This window comes from Prunus persica, chromosome G7, assembly GCF_000346465.2.
Source record: "Prunus persica cultivar Lovell chromosome G7, Prunus_persica_NCBIv2, whole genome shotgun sequence".
Lineage (NCBI taxonomy): Eukaryota > Viridiplantae > Streptophyta > Magnoliopsida > Rosales > Rosaceae > Prunus > Prunus persica.
Genome location: NC_034015.1, coordinates 6613483 through 6628825, shown reverse-complemented (window position 1 = coordinate 6628825; position 15343 = coordinate 6613483). Strand labels below are relative to the sequence as shown.

Genomic DNA, 15343 nt, shown 5'->3' with positions numbered 1-15343 from the left:
GCACATACCATGCAAGTTGCTAGTGCCAAGGATAAAAACCCAATTCTCTCAAATATGGGTTTCTATGGTGTCATTCAAGAAATTTGGGACCTTGACTACCAAAAGTTTACAATCCCAGTCTTTAGGTGTGATTGGATAGATAGTTCTGGTCTTGTAGTCGACGAACTTGGATTTACCCTTGTAGATTTGAGTAAAATTGGACATAGGAATGACCAATTTGTTTTGGCTTCTCAAGTCAAACAAATATTTTTTGTTGATGACCCGATGCATCGTGGTTGGTCGGTAGTGTTATCAATGCCTAATAGAGAATATAATGATGTTATTGGTGATGAAGTCTTAGGTGATGTGATAATTGAGTGTGAGCCATTTACTAGAGGGATGCCAAATGTTGACACATTTGATGAACTGGTGGGTGAGTTAGGCGGTCAAAATATTCGAGATGGGTGTGAAGATATATGGATTGAATGATGCTTATGTAATTGGCAGTGTATGACATTAATTTTGTAATATATTGTAATGTGATTTCTTCACTTTCTACGTTCAAATAAAACACGACGTTATTGTGAACCAGTTATTCAGCATATTTACCGACGTCTTAAAGCAACGTAACAATGAAGAACCACGACGCAATTGTGAAGCAATTATTCAGGATATCACGTCGGGGAAGGATTAAGAACCGCCATGTAATTCAAAATAACACGACTCCAATCCCATAATACCGACGTCTAAAAAACGAGATATATAATCTGAACGTTAAAAAATACGACGTCATCATACATTTTCCACGTCGCAAGTTCTTTTATAAACGAAGAGGAACGAAATGAATTCCGACGGAAATTCATTATAACCGCCGTCTAATAACAATTAAACGACGTTATTTGTAATACGGCTCTCATCATAATCAACGCCGTCTATATGTTCTGTAATACTGCTCTCATTTATTTGGAACCGACGTTGTTTAGAAGTTCAACGTCGTCTATATTATTAAGTGCGTCGTGAGTAATGATGATAGATATAAATACAACGTCGACTATATAAATGCCACCGACGTTGTTTCGCATTTCAACGTCAACTGTATAAATACATACGTCGTAAATAATGACACTGACAACTATTTCCACGTCATCTTTTTTAGAAAAATCGAAGTGGAAAATTTATTTCACGACGGTTGTTTGTAAATAAGAGACGTAGTATATTTCAATAACGTCGTCTTCTCATGTATTTAAAGACGTCATATTTTTTCTTGTCGTGTAAATTATATTTAACGGCGTAGTATTTTAGTTGTCGTCGTTGTATGTATATCTTGCGGCCTTGTTCTTTTAACATGTGTCATATTTTTCCTTTTTAACGACGGTGATTTGTTTGAGTTGGTCGTCTATTCTCATCCTCGACTATTTTCTAGAACTTTAGCAGACTAAACACGTCTGTTTTTATTGTTTTCCGACGTTGTTTTATTTAACAACGTCTAATATTTATCGTCGTTGTTTGTTTCTGAAAATATGACGTATAAATTTTGTAATACGACTCTCATATATTTGTAACCGACGTTGTTTCGTTTTTCAACGTCTACTCAATAAATACATACGTCGTAAATAATGACACTGACAACTATTTCCACGTCATCTTTTATCGAAAAATCGAAGTGGAAAATTAATTTTACGACGGCTGTTTTTATATATGCGACGTAGTAGGTATCAATAACGTCGTCTTCTAATGTATTTAAAGACGTCAAATTTTTTATTGTCGTGAAAATGATATTTAACGGCGTCGTTTTTTTATTTTCGTCGTTGTATGTCTATCTTGCGGCCTTGTTCTCTTAATATGTGTCATATTTTTCCTTTTTAACGACGGTTTTTTTAGAGAGTTGGTCGTCTATTCTCATCCTCGACTGCTTTTTTAGATCTTTTTGCAGTACAAAGACGTCGTTTTGTATTTGTTGATGACGTTGTATATTTTAACAACAACGGTGATTTAGCGTCGTGGTATATGAGGGAAAAAATGACGGTGGATTCCACGACCATTGAAAAATCGAATACACGACGGTGATTTACCGTCGTCTTTTTGCTTTTTTGTAGTAGTGAAACCCTACCTTATTTCACTAGGTTTTGGGACTCAAGGTACAAGTTAATTTAAACTCTTATCAAAACCTGATATAACTTAGTATCTAGTGCACCGATTTAAATAGGAAAACATAACAGTACCATATTTTGCAGACAAAGTTTAAACCAATTAGTTAATCTAAGTAGATTAATCCTTCCCTACTAAAAACCAAATGGTTAATCTAAGTTTAAACCAAATAGTTAATCTAAGTAGGTCTGACTCAGATGACGGGAATAAATGAAGTGATTTCCAATGTATTGAATTCATTCAAGGAGAATATAATTGAGTTATTATTAACTTACTAATGTATAAAAAGAATGATATTTATGTACTAAAAGAATATTAATGCCCTGTATTCGCTAGCATTATTTGTCTGGACTAGTACATGTATTTCATGCCTAATCTCATCTTCAGTATTACAAACAACTATTTGGTTGAACAGTGCCAACAATCTTGCCAATTGCATTGGCACAATGTGACTGAAGCTCTTGATTCCTACAGGTCAAACTCACGTTTTCGAGTCTTATCCCACTACATGGATTTGTTGCGCTACAATCAAAATTTATTGCGACGATTGTAGCTGATAATCCTTGAATGTTCCGGCATATGACATCACTGACTTTCACACCTGATACCTACTGAAACAAGATGAAATGTGCGTTAGACATTTTGTCAAGACATATATACGTTTATGAATGAGTACATGCTCAATTACTACATTGTGATTATAATTTTCATTACCTGAGCAGGGCAGTTGATGTTGTGTGGGCAATAGTTTTGGTCTATTACAATAGGATTTTGGACGTTAATCATTACGACATCAAGGAATTGAACACCCTGAACAAATCCGTTGCTCGGCCTCGCCCAATCCTCAAACCATTTTGAGTACCCTGAACAACTCCACATGCCGCAATCACCACACCCACGTATGTATAATATTAACTGTTAGGAGGTTTTCATATGTAAGCAATGCAATCCAAGAGCTATAAAATTTGACCTAATGTCATGGCCAGGACCACAAGTTATTTGCTCGATCCACAAGTCCTTTCTTCCAGGGCCAATCGAGACACAATTGTCTCCAGTTTTGATAGAGGTGTTGAAGATTGCAACATTTCTTGATAATTGGACATGGATGCCATCAGTGTTTGGGCTATTTCCAGCTGCATTGACTTTGACCCCTTTGATGCGAGCAATGTGGAACATCTGGCTATTCAATGACATTAGTCCATTGAAGTTAATGTTTTTGGAGTTTGTAAAACTCAGACTCTGCATATCAGTGGGGACACAAATATCAGAATTTAGGAAACAATAGAACAGAAGAGACTGGTAGACAACAAATTTAAACAAAATTTCACTTGATCGAAAAGAAAGCATAAATTACTAACCGTGGCTCCTCCGTTGGGGCAATCAGTCCTTCCAGCCAATTTGCATGCCCACAAGGCGGTACCTTTAGCATCAAGGGCACCTCCGATAATGGACACACCGGTAACGCCTTCAAAGCTTAGCCAGTTGAAAGATTGGCCAAGGATCCGGTAATCAGACGAAGCTATCAATGTTCCATCAATTCGAAAAGTAATATCTGTGCTTTTGCAGTTATCACCTTTGAAAACTATAGCATTGCGAAGCAAATATCTCCCTTCTGGTACATGCTGCAGTCCATACATCCAGAAAAGCTTGTGTAGAATCCATTACACTGTTAGGCATGGCTCCGAAGCTTAGGACATTGAAAATTAATGTACTCTTAGTAACACATGATTGGTGTGGGATATATAGGATCATGAGTAATATGGGTAATCAATGAATCATATAATATTATATGAATCGATAATAATTTAATTAAAATATTAGTTTGGATATGATTACTTTCGCTGTTGACTTGTTAATGAATCAATTCATCCCAAGGGGGACACATTCCTCTCAGGTGGAGTAACGCGCAGTATAATTTGTAATTTCAGTATTGTAGAGGTAGTAGATAGGTATTTGCTAACGAACATTTTGAAATCACTACTGGTACTGGGGTGTCCTAATGATGGCATTGGCTTATTGTACAGTCCCACATTAGAAAAATACGCAATATTACGAGTGCTTATTGTAGAGGTAGTAGATAGGTATTTGCTAACGAACATTTTGAAATCACTACTGGTACTGGGGTGTCCTAATGATGGCATTGGCTTATTGTACAGTCCCACATTGGAAAAATACGCAATATTACGAGTGCTTATAAAGACTTATATGACATCTTGTAATTGCCGAGCCTAATAGCGTGGGCTTGTAACTAAGCAGGGCATTAAAGTGGTTGATTATTTGAGCAAGCCTTGTTATGTGAGGTGTGATAGTCTTGAACTGTTCACCTTGGTGAAGTCGCACAAAGCACGCCCCCACCCTCGGGTTAGTAGGGCCTGCCATCCTCAATGGGTGGGTAGCAACCTCAACTTGATATTAGATTGGGGTGTTAGGTACAAATACTACACCTCACGGGTCAAGAACCATCACACCCCACCGTGCTGCCTAGCTTGGCCTCTCATCACACAATCACTTTTTTGAGAAATTGAAAGTGGTCTCTCATTTTTGTTCAATAAAAATTGAAATAATGCTGCCAAATCGTCCTTCTTATTTACTGTTAACCTTGGTGAAGTCGCACAAAGCACGCCCCCACCCTCGGGTTAGTAGGGCCTGCCATCCTCAATGGGTGGGTAGCAACCTCAACTTGATATTAGATTGGGGTGTTAGGTACAAATACTACACCTCACGGGTCAAGAACCATCACACCCCACCGTGCTGCCTAGCTTGGCCTCTCATCACACAATCACTTTTTTGAGAAATTGAAAGTGGTCTCTCATTTTTGTTCAATAAAAATTGAAATAATGCTGCCAAATCGTCCTTCTTATTTACTGTTATTTTCCAGCAATATGTAGACTATGTACAGTATTAATTAATTACATATTCCTATATTTGGTTCGATATATGACAGAAATTTCTTTCACAATTTTTGGTGCGACATAGCTTGCTTGTTTGTTGATAATTAAAAAGTTATTTATAATAAGTATTTTGCTTCTAAGCTTGAATTACGAGTAATATTATTGAATGTTAACGTTATTGAAAGGACCCGCCTCGAATTTTCTCAAAACCCGAGGCGGACCCTTTGGAATTCCTGGCATCACCCCGATGCCAGGCCTACTCACTAAAAACCGAGACTTCCTGCCGAAATTTCGGCAGAGTCTCCCCTATAATTTGGACATTTCCCAAAATTTCAACCTGCATAAAAACGCATTTAATATTCCCAACTGGCAGCATGCACAATATAATTTCATGCAATCCACACAAATGGCCTTCGGCCTTCCAATAATTCTCCAACAACTACCAAACAATACAAATACAAAATATGACTAATATTTAGTCTGCGGCTGCACCCAATAACCTTAGGCTGCCTACGTACCCTCCTTGAGGGATCAAGCCACACGTAGTTCTTCCCTAAAACCCAATTCCACACATCGGTGATACCTTATTTCCTTTCTCTGCATTTCACATATTCTTCCCATACGCCGGTACAACCAACGCCACGTATGGGGCCTGTCAACACGCCGGATAACCTACGTCACGTGCGACCATGCCATACTATCATATCATATAACTCCCCATACGCCGGTACAACCAACGCCACGTATGGGGCCTGTCCCAATGCCGGATAACCTACGCCACGCGGGACCTCAACATCATATCACATAATCTCCCCGTACGCCGGTACAACCAACGCCACGTACGGGGCCTGTCTCAACGCCGGATAACCTACGCCACGTGAGACCTGAACATCATATTGCAAATCTCCCCATACGCCGGTACAACCAACGCCACGTATGGGGTCTGTCCCAACGCCGGATAACTTACGCCACGCGGGACCTAACTTTCACTTGGTGGTGCTTGTAGAGAATCCAAAATCCGAGGAGGTACCTAAAGTAGTGCGTATAGCACTCCAAACTGACATTCTAGACTCTGTTGTACCCTTGTACAACCATATATAATAATATAAATAATTCTAATATTGTGTAACCCTCCACAATAGTCTAGCTCCCGATAATTCCCCCTGGAAGGGTGAGATTACTCCGGGAGACTCACGGTCAACCAAGGGTCAAACTACTCTAACCCTGGTCAAACAGACTTGCAGAACCCACGACCTCCAATTTCCGATCCGAAGGTCCCTATGGGTTCTACCAGGTACAGGACACTTGTCCTGCCAGTTTGGTTCAGATCAGACGGTCGGATTTCTCACGATCGCATAATCTGATGGTTAATATAAAATATAAACTTTAAATTATTATTCGGAACATCCGGGGCCCCGATTCACGATCTGTGAAATCCTACACGATCCTAGAAATACCTAGATCAACATATATTAAATTTGGGACCATCCAACGGTCCCAACCTATCGAACCCGGATAATGCGCAATATGCGAATATCCGTTGGATAGTCAAACGACGTCCGAATTGAGATCCGCGAAATCCTACGCACTCGTGACAACCTAAGGATCTCATCGGAACACAGTGCTATTTTTCTACAGTGCCCACGCGCCGTCGCACGCGCCGGCAGCACGTGGTGCCCAAAGCGATAACGCTTCGCCGAAAAATCTCAAAATCACGGCTCCAAATTCCTACCCCAGGTATAACACCCTATTTGGAGCCACTTTTGTTCTTGGACCTACCCCAAAAAGTGGCCGGAAATGGCCGATCACGGTGGCCGAAGTTTCGGCCGATTTTCAATTCGAAAATTGAGTGATCTAGAGATCGAATCGATCAAAACCCAACCAACAGGCAGCTAGAACAGCTCGAGAGGTTCAAGATCCATACCTGGGTCGACGAAAATGGTGGCCGGAGGAGGGAGATCGACGGCGTTGAAGTTTCGACGACCTCCCGGCGATTTTCTGCATTTTCCGGCCAGCAACGGCCGCGTCGCCGGCGGGGAATGGTCGGGGAAGGAAGGGGACGTCGTCCCGGTCAGTTTGGTACCGGCCCCGCCCACAGCCGTGATCGGTGGCCGGAGATACAAGGAGAGAAAGAGAGAGGGCCGACGGGAGAGAGAGAGAAGTCGCGGGAGAGAGAGAGAGAAAGAGAGAGAGAAAAATCTGATTTTATAAAAAATCCCATTTCGAAATATTTACGATTATGCCACTGGACTTCTTTTGACCATATCTCTCTCGTTACAACTCCGATTCGAGCCCACTACGTGTCTATGAACTCGTCTCAGTACGACCTATCCAAAAATATAAGTCGCGGTCCCAAACTCTCTCCGGTTAAAAATATGACTAAAATTCCCTTAAATAATTAAATAATTAAATAAGGGTAAAATTTGAGAAAATTTGGGGTCGGGGTGTTACAGACTACCCCCCTTATAAAAATTTCGTCCCCGAAATTTCCTACCTGTCACTCGAAGGGTTGTGAGCATGGGGCCCGCATCTACCACTCGGGTTCCCAAGTTCTTTCTCCACAACCGTGTTGGCAACCAAGACAAAAGCTCTAGCTAAGCAAGCAGAGAAAGAGAAGTCTCCTTCTCTAACTATGGCGAGCTCACGTGAGAGAGCAAGGAGGAAGAACCCTAATGTTCCACTCCGGTCAATCGCGGCATTCAAGCCCACACGAATGAAGTACGGTTCCACCCAACTCCACTACTTCTCCCTTTAATTTGCCAACATGATTCTTTGAAAGAAATGTCAGAAAGGATCATTTTTACCGAATTGTAATCATCGTCGATCTCTCTCGACCATGATCCATTTCTGATTCCAATGAAAGATCTCTACTCAAACGTGCTCACGTGAGATGAGACCCCAAAGTACTCTCTCCATCACCATAGGTAGGATTTCTCAATCCATCTGGGTCTCGTCCTTAGACTTGACCACAGTATTTCTACCACACACTAGCCTCTTTCTGTAAGAGAATTAAGGCTATCGTAATTTCTTCCACACTTGTGATTTTGATTATACCAACGTCCCTTTCCAGACCTTGGATCCCTTGATCCGATGTCAGGGAGTTGCTCGTCCCCGAGAAGGGTTGTGCTCTCAGTATCCTCGACTCGGTGCTCTAGGCACACAATCGAAAATTAGCAACATGTTCAGGTAATGGAGGATCCCTAGAAGTAGGTTGATCAACTCCTTACCTCCCGCTTATGCGGACTCAACGGACAACTTTGTCATAGGGACATCCAACTGTACCATGCGTACAGGTATTACCCTATGCAAACTTCCAGCTTTTATTCGCAACCTTCCGAAACTTCCGAAACAACCACTGTCTGTGGTAAAGCTCCAGCTCTACTTATGCTCCGGCGGCCTATGTATCTTTCCTTTGTGAAATAATTTGACTTTTGTGACGTCCTCAACGTCGCAAATGTACCATTCCGAGATGGAACCCATTTTGATCCCCACAATTTAAGGATGCACATAAAGTGCTGGGTCCACAGGGAATTGAACCTAGAGCTCTGATACCAACTGAAAGGACCCGCCTCGAATTTTCTCAAAACCCGAGGCGGACCCTTTGGGATTCCTGGCATCACCCCGATGCCAGGCCTACTCAATAAAAACCGAGACTTCCTGCCGAAATTTCGGCAGAGTCTCCCCTATAATTTGGACATTTCCCAAAATTTCAACCTGCATAAAAACACATTTAATATTCCCAACTGGCAGCATGCACAATATAATTTCATGCAATCCACACAAATGGCCTTCGGCCTTCCAATAATTCTCCAACAACTACCAAACAATACAAATACAGAATATGACTAATATTTAGTCTGCGGCTGCACCCAATAACCTTAGGCTGCCTACGTACCCTCCTTGAGGGATCAAGCCACACGTAGTTCTTCCCTAAAACCCAATTCCACACATCGGTGATACCTTATTTCCTTTCTCTGCATTTCACATATTCTCCCCATACGCCGGTACAACCAACGCCACGTATGGAGCCTGTCAACACGCCGGATAACCTACGCCACGTGCGACCATGCCATACTATCATATCATATAACTCCCCATACGCCGGTACAACCAACGCCACGTATGGGGCCTGTCCCAACGCCGGATAACCTACGCCACGCGGGACCTCAACATCATATCACATAATCTCCCCGTACGCCGGTACAACCAACGCCACGTACGGGGCCTGTCTCAACGCCGGATAACCTACGCCACGTGAGACCTGAACATCATATTGCAAATCTCCCCATACGCCGGTACAACCAACGCCACGTATGGGGTCTGTCCCAACGCCGGATAACCTACGCCACGCGGGACCTAACTTTCACTTGGTGGTGCTTGTAGAGAATCCAAAATCCGAGGAGGTACCTAAAGTAGTGCGTATAGCACTCCAAACTGACATTCTAGACTCTGTTGTACCCTTGTACAACCATATATAATAATATAAATAATTCTAATATTGTGTAACCCTCCACAATAGTCTAGCTCCCGATAATTCCCCCTGGAAGGGTGAGATTACTCCGGGAGACTCACGGTCAACCAAGGGTCAAACTACTCTAACCCTGGTCAAACAGACTTGCGGAACCCACGACCTCCAATTTCCGATCCGAAGGTCCCTATGGGTTCTGCCAGGTACAGGACACTTGTCCTGCCAGTTTGGTTCAGATCAGACGGTCGGATTTCTCACGATCGCATAATCTGATGGTTAATATAAAATATAAAATTTAAATTATTATTCGGAACATCTGGGGCTCCGATTCACGATCCGTGAAATCCTACACGATCCTAGAAATACCTAGATCAACATATATTAAATTTGGGACCATCCAACAGTCCCAACCTATCGAACCCGGATAACGCGCAATATGCGAATATCCGTTCGATAGTCAAACGACGTCCGAATTGAGATCCGCGAAATCCTACGCACTCGTGACAACCTAAGGATCTCATCGGAACACAGTGCTATTTTTCTACAGTGCCCACGCGCCGCCGCACGCGCCGGCAGCACGTGGTGCCTAAAGCGATAACGCTTCGCCGAAAAATCTCAAAATCACGGCTCCAAATTCCTACCCCAGGTATAACACCCTATTTGGAGCCACTTTTATTCTTGGACCTACCCCAAAAAGTGGCCGGAAATGGCTGATCACGGCGGCCGAAGTTTCGGCCGATTTTCAATTCGAAAATCGAGTGATCTAGAGATCGAATCGATCAAAACCCAACCAACAGGCAGCTAGAACAGCTCGAGAGGTTCAAGATCCATACCTGGGTCGACGGAAATGGTGGCCGGAGGAGGGAGATCGACGGCGTTGAAGTTTCGACGACCTCCCGGCGATTTTCTGCATTTTTCAGCCAGCAACGGCCGCGTCGCCGGCGGGGAATGGTCGGGGAAGGAAGGGGACGTCGTCCCGGTCAGTTTGGTACCGGCCCCGCCCACAGCCGTGGTCGGTGGCCGGAGATACAAGGAGAGAAAGAGAGAGGGCCGACGGGAGAGAGAGAGAAGTCGCGGGAGAGAGAGAGAGAAAGAGAGAGAGAAAAATCTGATTTTATAAAAAACCCCATTTCGAAATATTTACGATTATGCCACTGGACTTCTTTTGGCCATATCTCTCTCGTTACAACTCCGATTCGAGCCCACTACGTGTCTATGAACTCGTCTCAGTACGACCTATCCAAAAATATAAGTCGCGGTCCCAAACTCTCTCCGGTTAAAAATATGACTAAAATACCCTTAAATAATTAAATAATTAAATAAGGGTAAAATTTGGGAAAATTTGGGGTCGGGGTGTTACAGTTATTTGCTATTCGTTGAAAAAAAAGTTATTTTTCATGTTGGGTGTTACTAGAAAAATATAGAAGAGAAAAAAAAGGGGGCAATAAACATTTGTCTGCACTATAAGCTTAGTTTGTGAAACATTTGAGCTTTTAATGACGTTTAACCATAGTGATGACACCTTTTTTTTTGGTTGAGAATTAACGAAACATTGCATTTATAAATCAAGCACAAGGTATGTTAGACATTTAAGTACGTGCTTTCTTATATTTTTGAGATTTAAAGAAGGAAAGATATTTCAACAAAAAATGACAGGAAGGAAAGACAGAATTAGGCTCCATTTGGATTGATTGATATGAAAGAAAAGATTTGGATTTCACAACAATTGACTCCCAAAAAAAAAACCCCATTAGATTGAATGTATATGAACTAACTAGATGATCACATATATTCTAAATGGATCTAAAATCCAAAAAATAATTTTAAATGCATTTGTTTTCTTTATTTCTTTATAGCACCAATCATGTCATTGCAATCCAAATAAACATGAATGGGTGGTCCCATTTGGTTCGGGAATTAGGGCCACTATTAACATGCTCATTCTTTCCATGTAATGTTCTATTTTGGTTGAATACATTACTATTTTCTAAATAGTAATAAAAAAACCCAAAGTCATTACACCTTTTTATTTATTTAAGAATTAAGGATACATTGCATTTATAAATCAAGTACAAACCTTCTAGCCATTTTATGTACATGCTTTCTTAAATTTTTGGGTTTTAAAGGAAGGAAAGATATTTTAACCACACTAGAAGGAAAAAAAAAACGCAAGAAGGAAAGACAGAATTAGGCCCCATTTGAATTGATTGATATGAAAGAAAATATTTGGATTTTACAACAATTTGCTACAAAAACAAGAACCCATTAGATTGAATGTATGTGAACTAACTAGATGATCGTATGGGAACACATATTTCGGCAACCAATTATGAAGCGCCAGATGGATAATGGGAATATTCCTTAGGGATTTAATTTTCATTAAATTTCCTTGATTGATCCAATCTCTCTATTTAAGGGGAAAAAAAAAAATTCCCTTCCTTATGGGAATTTGAAATTGGTACTTAAAGCACTTCCATATATTTGTCATGGCAAAGGATAAAGGCAAAACAAGGGTTATTACTATTCACGTGAATAGTGGCAGCCCTTGCAAAAAGTAAGATGTGTTTCCACCCGTTGTTATGGCAAAGGGCAAATACTATTCACTTTTCCTTTTTTTTTTTTTAATACCTAAACAATTAACTTAGAGAATATTTTCAGATAAGATTTTTGGGTTCGTACATGTCAATATTGATTATAAAATTCATATCTCATAACTCGATTGAATTTTTTGAATAAGATTTTTAGTTTCAAAATTCATATCAATTTCAAATTTCAACTTTCAGATAACATTTTCACCCTCTAAAATCGTGCCACGTGTCATCTCTATTTGCCAAAATCTCTCTATAAAATCAGAGGCTCAACTGATACATCTCACACCAGATCTTCTCTATGTTTTTATTTATCAAATTTTAGATTTCATACTCCACTCTCAATGTCATACATGAGGAGATGCTTAGAGAGGCAGGACCGAGAAATAAAAGAAAGAAGGTGTAGACAAGCTGAAGAAAAAAGAGTGCAACACGAAGAAGATGAAGCCGTTGCCATTACAGTGGGTTTGCTCGAGCAATCAAGCCAAGGTCGCCGCGTGGTTCACAAGTCGGTCGTGGCCCGAATGTGGACAGACATAGGTATTCTCGGGGTAAGAATCTTTTGGAAGATTATTTTATCCCAAATTATGTGTACGATGATGTTAAATTTCGAGGGCGATATAGGATGCAACCTCATTTATTCAATAAAGTCATGCATTTTATTTGCAATTATGACACGTACTTCGTTCAGAAGTGTGATGCTGCTGGGGTTTTGGGGCTTCTTCGGAGCAAAAACTTATGGCTGTTATACTAATGCTGGCGTATGGTTCATTTGCTGATCAGGTGGATAAGATTACTAGGATGGAGAAGTCCACTACTCTAGAGAGGGTGGTTAAATTTTGTGATGTAATTGAAACTCTCTACAGCAGGGACTACTTCCGCAAATCTACGCCTTGGGACCTCCAAAGACTTCTACAGAAAGCCGAAGCTCGAGATTTTCCTGGCATAATTGGAAGCATCGACTGTATGCACTGGCAATGGAAGAATTGCCCAACTACCTGGCAAGAAGATTATGGAAATAGGAAAGGGCAAAAAAATATCATTCTTAAAGCTGTTGTTGGATTCAATACATGGGTTTGGCATGCTTTCTTCAGAGTTGCCGGATTGCAAAACGACTTGAACGTGCTGGGTCAATCACCGGTATTCAACAATGTCTTGAGAGATGAAGCCTCGAATATCTCCTATGGAATCAACAATACCATATACTGGAATTGCTATTATCTAGCAGGCAGCATCTACCCGAGGTAGACCATATTTGTCAAATCAATCCCGCATCCCCGATCTGAGAAGGAAAACTTATTTTCTGCCTATCAGGGGGATTACAAGAAAGATGTCGAAAGGTGCTTTGGTATCCTCCAAGCTCCTTGGGCTATTATTAGGGTGATGCGCATATGTTTGATGAGGAGGTCTTGAGGAGCATCATGATGACTTGCATCATCCTCCATAACATGAATATGGAGGATGAGTATGATTATGATGCTCTAGAAATGTTCGAACCGGATTCCATGAACATGACCTTGACAAGAATTTATGAAAGGTCCATAGGCCCAAATGGACAACCAATGGAGTATGAACCGTTGGTTAGGAATGGTCATTTGATGAACTAAATGACTGATGGATATACGAGATGCAATCGTCTTATATTCATGAAGGACGTCAAGTTGACTTGATAGAGCATTTATGGGCGGTGAGAGGTAATGCAAGTGAATGAAGTCAGGTGAAGATGCTTTCTTGAAGTTTTATTTATAATTATGCTTTGGTTGTGGTTTTTTTTTTTTTTTAAATGCTTTGGTTGTGGTTTATTATTATTATTTTTTATGCTTTGTTTGTGGTTTTTGCTATTTATGCTTTGATTGTGGTTTATGTTTTGTTAGATGTATGCAATGTGTTGAATAAAAGTATCTTTTGGAATGATTTCTTTATTGACTTAATGAAAAGCAATACAACTAGTTAAGAATTACTACTAATTAAATAAAAGACAAGAAATAGAACTACTTTAATAAAAAGAATTAAAATACAATTAAATAAAAGACAAAAATTAGAACTACTTTAATACAAAATATTAAAATACAATTAAATAAAAGACAAGCAAACTAACTTAATGGTTTTGATCATTTAACCAATCGGTGTTGCTAGGTCTATTGTCACAAAAAAGTCTCCTTCTCAAAACATTCCTTCGTTCTAGCTTCCAAAATTATTTTGTTTCAAGGGACATATGACTCGTATCTATGGCCATGGTTTCTCAATCCTTCTTCTCAGTGTCTTTTTTGCATACATACTCCCTTTCTCTTGCATATTCTTCATTCATTACCTTCTTGTCCGCATCTTTTTTCATGTCTAATTCAATTCTCATGGTGCCATTCCTTGCAATTTGCTCCAAATATTTTACAGTATCATTGTTGGATGTACTCCCTATGTTGGCCTTTGTTGCCTTTCTTCCAATAGGACTCGACACCTTTTGGATTGGTGAGTCTTGACTCATCGGGGAATCCAAAAGGGAATCCGATGGAGTTGAATCCGATGGGCGGACCCGTTGGAATAATTCTGAATCTAAAACAATTCTTCACCACCTCCCAACATTGGTCATGGATGAAAGATTTTTTGCCTTGTCCAGTGGCACCGAACCACATTTGTGCTGGCATAATCTATTACAAAAAAATAATTAGAAATGCAAGAAACATTAAATAAATATTAGAAATGAAAGAAACATTAACAAAATATTAGAAATGCAAGAAACATTAACAAAATATTGGAAATGCAAGAAACATTACCAAAATATTAAAATGCAAGAAACATTAACAAAATATTAGAAATGCAGGAAAAATGAAATAAATATTGTAAATGCAAGAAACATTTAAAAAAATATTGGAATTGCAAGAAATATTAAAAAAAAATTGAAAATGCAAGAAACTTAACAAAATATTGGAAATGCAAGAAACAATAAATAAATAAAAATTAGGACATTCAAATTAATAAAATGAAAATTATAAATACTTAACCTCATTGCTAAGATTTTCCCTGCTTCTATGGTTGTCCCTCGCTTTTGCCAATATATCTCTCTATTTCCCCAACTCTTTATTCAAAAAAATTCATCTACTAGACAAAGCCATTTCCGTACGACCTGAACCTGATCTTTCACAAAATTCGACCTGAATTTTTCTCCACATATGAGAGACTTTCATCTTATTGTCCGTGACCAAACAATGACTAATTTGGACCCAGTACTCACACATTATAGAACATCTTCAATGGTGCTCCATGCCCCTCCG

General features: G+C 40.1%; 1 protein-coding gene and 1 pseudogene across 1 annotated transcript; one reads left to right on the top strand and one right to left on the bottom strand.

The window, feature by feature from the left end:
• On the bottom strand, positions 2441-6970 carry LOC18771420 (annotated as a pseudogene).
• LOC109950347 lies at positions 12813-13322 on the top strand. The gene has a single exon (XM_020568915.1). It carries the CDS (start codon positions 12813-12815, stop codon positions 13320-13322), a length of 510 nt encoding a protein of 169 aa, XP_020424504.1.